General features: G+C 25.8%; 1 protein-coding gene across 1 annotated transcript; it reads right to left on the bottom strand.

The window, feature by feature from the left end:
* Window positions 1-1,028: 1,028 nt before the first annotated feature.
* Window positions 1,029-6,148, bottom strand: LOC132917192 (integrator complex subunit 5). Its single transcript, XM_060977809.1, has 15 exons — window positions 5,960-6,148; window positions 5,554-5,775; window positions 5,238-5,406; window positions 4,985-5,155; window positions 4,766-4,902; window positions 4,596-4,688; window positions 4,399-4,525; window positions 3,979-4,188; window positions 3,754-3,912; window positions 3,482-3,683; window positions 3,002-3,255; window positions 2,721-2,941; window positions 2,370-2,645; window positions 2,001-2,306; window positions 1,029-1,915 (listed from the first exon to the last, which is right to left on the bottom strand). The coding sequence occupies exons 2-15, from the start codon at window positions 5,770-5,772 to the stop codon at window positions 1,682-1,684; spliced, it is 2,778 nt and encodes a 925-aa protein (XP_060833792.1). The 5' UTR covers window positions 5,773-5,775; window positions 5,960-6,148; the 3' UTR covers window positions 1,029-1,681.
* Window positions 6,149-7,813: the final 1,665 nt, after the last annotated feature.

Genomic DNA, 7,813 nt, shown 5'->3' with positions numbered 1-7,813 from the left:
TATTATAGGAAGAATGAAGATAATATGTAATTGCAAATTCGCAACATTCGCAAGTTCAAGTCTCTATAATAAATATTGTATTTATTATTTAGCATTTAGCCTTCTCGTGATTTTCTCTAGATAACGATAAATGAAACTCAAATATGTATTATTTAAAAACTATTGCCTACTTAAGAGGACGTCACACCCGCTGTATTATCTTTGTCTTACGAACGTAAGACATAGCAAATTTGCGTTCAGCAGAATTAATTTTATGCTGTTACTCTGTTAGCTTTAATATTAGAATCAATTTGCCTATTGACTAATATCAAGCAGCAAGCTAAAGGTAATAAAATTATCTAGGGCATCTTATAGGCTTTTATTGATATTTTAATTTTTAAGCGAGTTACAAGCATTTTAAAGTTTTAATATTTTACATAACTATAACTTACGTAAAAATTAAGATATCAATCAAAATTAAAAGCCTATGAGATACCCTAGATAATATTATTACCTTTAAGTTTGATAATAGGTAAATTGACTCTAATATTAAAGTAACAGCATAAAATTGATTCTGCTGAACGCAAATTTGCTATGTTTTACGTTTGTAAGACGAAGATAACACATGCGTGTATGACGTCCTCTTAATTTTAAATCGACTAAAAAATTTTTGCCGAAACGGGAAAAGTTGATTTTGGGCGAAACAGGCCACACCCGGTGGTAGCTAGGTCGTTACGTCATTACGTGAAACAATAGTTAACAACGAATAAAATGAAACTAATTATTTTAAAATTAAATGTTTTTTTTTGATAATATGTCTAAGCAATTTAAAGTAAAAAAAAAAATGCTTTGATTTAAAATTTCAATATCTTTTAATAGAAAAGTAAATCTAGTTGATATATTTGGGGAGTCAAATTTAAAAATTTGAAGTACTTTTTAAAATAATAAAAAAAGTAAACATTTTTTTGAAAAAGTGAAAATATTTACACAAAAACAGTTTTTAACAAAATCAATTTTCCTGTAATTAAAAAAAAAAAAAATTACCATACTTGAATTTTTCACTAAATATTTATATTAGAATTTTATATAAAATCATACATGGTATAATACAAGGTTTCTTGTAAGTTGTAATAAGCATATTTATCCCACAAAGCTATTTACAGAAAATCGGTATGGACTCAAAAGTATTGTAATAATAATAATAATATAAAATGATATAAATATATACTATTATATAGTTAAATATTAAAAATATAATAAATGCAATGTTTTTGACAAAAATTAATTCAATCTTCTGTATAACTAATAGAAAATAAATTACTATAGTAGCAATATAATTAATAAACCATAAAATGTAGTTAGGAACATAGGCTAATTGGCCAATTGTCTTCGCTCAGAATTGTTTTTCTTACAAAATTACAATGATTTCTTATTGAATTTAAATTTAACAATTTCATTACAGTAACTTACTCAATGAAAAGTTACACTCCACACACTTAAGCAGTTATCTACTTTACCCTTTTTCAAATATAAGTCATAAGTCCCTAAAATTTTTGTATTAAATAATTATATACAGTTTTCACTATAGAAAGATGTAACAATATAAAAACGTTAAAATATTATTAATCATTGACAAGTAAAAAAGCTTTTATATAATACAGGTATACATAATGCACAAATAGTAGTTTGTATATAGTAATTATTACGTTTCTGTAGGTTGTTGTTTATTATTAGTAAATAGTCTAGCATATAAATCACCAAATTGTGATATATTTTCAATCATAGTGAGCCTTAAAGAATCTGAGTATGGTTTTGGCACAGTGACAGCTGTTGTATCCCTCCACATACCGCCAATATTATTTCGTAAAAAAAGAGCTGGTGCAGGAATATGATCTCTAGTGTATGTCCAAACGCAATCACGTAATACTATCAATATCTATGATTTCAAACAATAATTAATGCTTATATGATACTAATAAACTTAATAATATATTATTATATAATTAATAAAAATGTTTTACTTGTTGTGGTGTGAGTTCTGGAACAATAACACCTAAGACATCTAATGGTTTAGGTAAAAGTTGACCTAGTGACATGGTGTTTAATAGCTTCACAGTATCATCCAATAATTGCCGATTGTCCTTGGAATTTCCTTTAGTATGGTTAACTGCCCCCCAATGGTTTATCAAACATGCACAGACAGCTCGTAACAGAACTGAACAATAGCAAAGTGCTGGGCGATGACCAGCCAATATTCCAAGTATCGTCCATAATATTGGTTTAGTAGTGATTGTGTGGTAAATATGAACATCTCTTTCTATAGTAACCTAAAAAGTGAAAAAAAAAAGGTATTAATTATTATCCAATACTATCAATTTTAATTATTTTACTTTTGTAAAATCTTCATCAGGCCAGGGCAAACCATTGTACATTACATCTGGTGATACAAACTGAACAACTAATAGTGCCAAAGATACTACTGTGTCCAATGTTGGTTCGAATGAATAACATTCATCAGACGAATAACAAGACCGTAAAAATGAAACAAGACGCTGTTCATTAAAACGTACACTTTTAGCATCAAAAACAGGTGTTTTATATTTTGGATGCAATTCATCTTTGTCAAATTTAATACCAATTTTTTCACCAAACATTGAATTGTATTCCTTTATACAATAAAAAAAAAAAAATAATAATACAACCATAATTCAATTTAAAATTTAAAAATTATAATTGTATACTTGTTGAAGGAATGATCCCATTAATGAAGTTTTTTCAAGCGGTTGAATTATATAATCATTACGTCGATTATCAGGCATGACAAATAACAATGAAAATGGTTCTTTCAGAACACCATCCAAAATATATTTCATAGCAGCTGTTCTAGCTATTGATGACCGATAACTAACAGTATTGACAAATTTATTCATTCGGAGACATGCTTTCAGCTTAAACATCTCATCTGCAATAATATTATAATACTATGTAAATAATAACATATCACAGGAAGTTGTAAACAAACCTTTTTCTTTAAATAGACAAGTGAAGAAATATAATACAGCTGCTTTTACACAATATAAAACTTTTGGTACAGACATTTCTTTCATGCATAATTTTGCAGCAATTTTAGATAATATCGATGACAATAAATGAGCATTCTGCATGTCTCCACTGTGACAACATTCAATCATTGATCGGCAAATCTTGTCCAAATGAGAGACTACAGCTAATGAAACACCATAAAGTGAAATACCCTCTGGTGGATCAGATTCCAAACTGAAATCAAAGTTAGAGTACTTTTCTATTACATAAAACTAACACTCAAGACTACCTCTATTAATGCGACTACCGCAATCTTAACAATATTCATTAGATAACAGGATTGTGATGATTCACAAAACAAGGTATTCTTGTTTAATAGGAAAATACCAAAGTTAGTTGTATAAAAGTTAAATGATATACTGATACATTGGTATGATGCAATAACTATATTATAATTTACCTAAGTAAAGTATTAATGTTGTTCCAAACATTAGACAAAGAAACATCAGTTTTAACCAGAGCGTAAACTAAGCCACCATCAAAATGAGCCATGTTGACACCAAACGATAGAATTTCGACTAGTGTCTCCAGTTGTGTACTGTTTTCACATTCAATTAACATTGTTGCTATGTATGGTAACAAACACTCTTGGTCCCTAATTGCTAAAATAAAATACATTTTGGTATTAAGAATTTAAGAACAATAATTAAGAATTATATTAGGATTACTAACCAATACAACTTAAGAGTCTTGCAGCTGGCTGAGCAACATCTACATTTGTTGATAATAAATATAGTTTGATTGTATGTAAGTTTGTTACTAGTGCTTTAACTATGGGAGGTGTAGTGCGGTTTGTTCTCAGTGAATATTCAAGTTCAGCAAGAAACAATTCTTTATAAAAAATACAAATAATGATTAGAATTAATTCACAAATAATATAATATTAATTATCAATACCAAATAATGTCTGGGCACCAGTTTTTAGAGTTTTTAATTTTGGATCTTCACAATCAATTAATTGAAATATTAAATTTAACACATGCTTGATTCCTCGATCAGCATTTAATAATACTTGTACCATAATATCTAACAAATTGCATTTTTCATCAAAATATTTTTTCCACTGTGGATATAATGGTAATAATTTATTTAGTACCTCTGGAGTGACTGAAACAATTTATTGAATACATAATAATCAACCGTAATAATATGATCCAAAAGGCACAAAACTACAAAAGTATTATATAATTAAAACACATTGAACAAAAATTATACTTTGAGTACAGTAAATTCTACTGACAATAATGTATTTTAATAATGTTGTAATCATACATAATCTTATATTTATTTATAAAAAGGTAATAATTAAACACATACTTTGAGTTAAATTTTCACATAACATTGACTTGAGTAATGTTGAAGAGCACATAGCCATGTGTAAAAGAAAAGGAACTATAGCAACATTTTCAACAGTCATTTTTTGGTGTTCTTCGCCAAGACTTAGCTACATACAAAAATAATTTATTGTTTACATCAGTTTAATACTAAAATTCAATAATCTAGTGTCAACAAACCTTGAATAATTCGAACACAACATCTTTTATGTTGTTAAAGTATGTTATCGAAAGATGATCGAGAATTCTAATAAAGGAATTTAGCTTTTCAGTCTGAACAAAAAAAAAAATTATTTATTTTATAACGTATCAATTACATTAAAATAGAATATTAAAGTTAAATAATTCACATGTTTGAATTTCTTAGTAGTGCACATCTCTTTAATACCACACAGCAACATGTCCATAATGACTAATGATGGGAAACTATCACCAATTTGAGCTAATACCCATTCAAAACTTGAACTTTTATACCCTAACATAGTTTCTAAAAAAATAAATATTAAATTTTAAATTATTCATTATAAAAATAATTATTATGTGTTAAAAAACATTTTATAAATGTTTACCTATCATGGAATCAACTGATCTTTCTCCTTCTGCTTTCATCATTTTAGCAATTGTTTTGTTATTAATATCTACCAGAATATAAGCAACTGAACACTGGGACCAAAATCGAAGCATATCTCCCAAAGGCATTCTAGCAAATTCATGCATATTGTAGTGTTTGGATATTTTTCCTAAGTAATCATAATTACATTTAATTTTGTGTTCATGATCAAAATTATTTTATCAATTAAATATTATATATTTAATACTTACCTAACAACTTATAAGACCAATGTAGTACAACAGGAGCCCAAACCAAATGATCTTCTTCAACTAGCTTTAAAAGAACATCTCTTATATTGGTCACATTTTCAATGATTTCTGGTGGTATAATTGGAGGCTCAAGCCGAGATGATGTACTTGATGATTCAACCCACGATGGCTATACAAAAATGTTTTTATAAGTATATTGTATACCAGCAATGTTGTTATCGTTATGCCATGGGTAATTTTTTTATATATATTTTAATATTTGTTGTTTTAAACAATTAAACTACACTATTATTTACAATCAATATAAATATAATACCTGAACTTTAAGTTGTTTTAAATATGTAGAAATAGCATAATCAAAAAACTTTCCATAATACTCAAAAACAGCATCCTGTGCAGCTGGCAGTAATTTGAGTAATTCCATTGCACAAGTAATTTGAGAAGTTTGAACATTGATAAAAGGTTGTTTAGTTTCACTGAGAAACACTGCTAATTTAGCAAACTGATCTTCTTGATGTTTCTTCATCTCCATCATGATCTATTATTTGAAATAAAAAAGGAATACAAAAAAATGTTCCAGAAAAATATAGTAGGAACCAAATATCATACAATTTGAATTCACTACAACACTTCATAAATAATTTATGTAGTTTTACCATCAATAAAGAAATAGCGTTGGTAAATGTTATAATATTTAAACAAATAAGAGAACTTAAATTTACCTCTTTAGTCTATGTTTTACTAGTGTATTACAACCTATACGTCTTAATAATTAAATTATGATTTATGTCTGTAAATTGTAATTATTAATTACAAGACAATATATACTATGTACTATGTAGTAATAATAGTATTAATATTATTAATATTTTATTTTTTATATTATGTTATAATTTTAAATGGTTACTTTAAATTTTTAAGTTCTAACTACATTTTTTGATAACACATATCAGAAATTTAGAACCATTGGATCACTACTTTTTGTTCCATAAAATAATTGCTCTAAAGTCAACTTGTTCGAATTCAATAAATATCCAAATGTACATTTATTACAACGTTTATTTGTTCTAAAATTCCAATTAATCAAATGTTTTACAGTATATTTATTCTAATTTCTAATGTTAGTTTATCTTTATAGGTACCAAATTTTTATTAATATGTAATAATATAATAATTAATAATATATATATTATAATATTTTTTAAGTTTGGAACAACTGTTCTTTAGAATCAGTATCACGATTAAAAGTTAGTCTTCGTCTAAAACTAGTAGCACACTGTTGAAAACTAATGAGCAAAAATGCACACGACTTGATTAAAATGAACCTTTCCAGTTTCCCGTTTGGCCCAGATACCCGTTTCGATATAAAAGTAATTTTAATTGTTTTAAAATAAAGTTGATAGGTAATGGACAATGGTTTACAAATTTACAATACATTATTATTTTTTGTAAAAATTAATCGCGAAAGTTTATAAAAAATTCATGTTTAATTATACAATAAATGTATTTTTTAAGGAATTTTTAGTCGACAAAATAAAAATTCTCAAATTAAATAGTCAATGATTATAAAATTATTTCATGCTCATCCCTCATAATTATTAAAAATAGATAAAAATGCTAGAAATAAATGACAAAACTTAATGAAAAACATTATGGTTTATCTAAAAGAAGATATAATATTAAATTACATAGGTAATCTAATTATTAACGTTTTTAATATTTATATAATAATAATAATCACTTGTTTTACTATTTGTATTCTATAAAGTATAAACTGAATAGATATATATTACAAAGTTATATTTAAGCTTAATATATTATACTATTTTCCAAAAAACTTTTTGATGAATGAACAATTTTTATGTGTTGGTTAATTTTACATTTATTGTTTTAAATGTGTAAGAATTATTTTGACTTATTTACTCATATTTTACGATAATAAATACAATAAGTATTTATTATCGATAGTTTGATAATATTATGTGCAACAAATTAATTCATAATTCTTTACCCAATTATTTTTTTTACATTGTATAAAAATAAACTTGACTGGGAGACATTTAAATATTTAATGACCTAATTTATGACTTTAAAAAATGCACTAATTATTAGTTATAAGTTATAACTTATAAATTATAATACAAATTAAAAATTATTATTGTCTACTAAAAATTATTAATAAAAATAAATACACAATATATGAATATAATATATCATTATTTTTACTACCTACGTTTTTTGTTGTATTCTTGTTTTTTCTTTATTTTTCCGTCTTTTTTTTTGAAATTTCAACGCTAGATATTCATTTTGATATAAGTTTCTGTCTTGATGCCTGATGGCATTATATATAATATTCAATCAATTTATGATTGGTAAAGAATCAGAAATTCAGAATAGAAGTTATTTATTGACATACAAGGTATACAAGTGAAACGATTCACGCGCATTTGTTGTTGATTGAATGCTCGCTGAATTGCATGACCATTATGTTGGATTAATAACACTGTCCTCGCCTCCTCGGAAATATATGAGTAGTTGTCAACTAAATAATCATAATATTTATTTAATTTTTCGTC

The sequence above is a fragment of the Rhopalosiphum padi genome, chromosome 1 (genome assembly GCF_020882245.1).
Source record: "Rhopalosiphum padi isolate XX-2018 chromosome 1, ASM2088224v1, whole genome shotgun sequence".
Taxonomy (NCBI): Eukaryota; Metazoa; Arthropoda; class Insecta; order Hemiptera; family Aphididae; genus Rhopalosiphum; species Rhopalosiphum padi.
The sequence above is the reverse complement of the archived record's forward strand: the minus strand, read 5'-3'. Positions and strand labels throughout refer to the sequence as shown.

Excerpts from the sequence above, each read along its gene's own strand:
- LOC132917192 (XM_060977809.1), bottom strand. The coding sequence starts at position 5,772 with ATGATGGAGATGAAGAAACATCAAGAAGATCAGTTTGCTAAATTAGCA. Across the intron at positions 4,526-4,595 it reads TTGTGTTCGAATTATTCAAG|CTAAGTCTTGGCGAAGAACA; the intron begins GTTTGTTGACAC and ends TTTTGTATGTAG. Across the intron at positions 1,916-2,000 it reads CAGAACTCACACCACAACAA|ATATTGATAGTATTACGTGA; the intron begins GTAAAACATTTT and ends TTGAAATCATAG.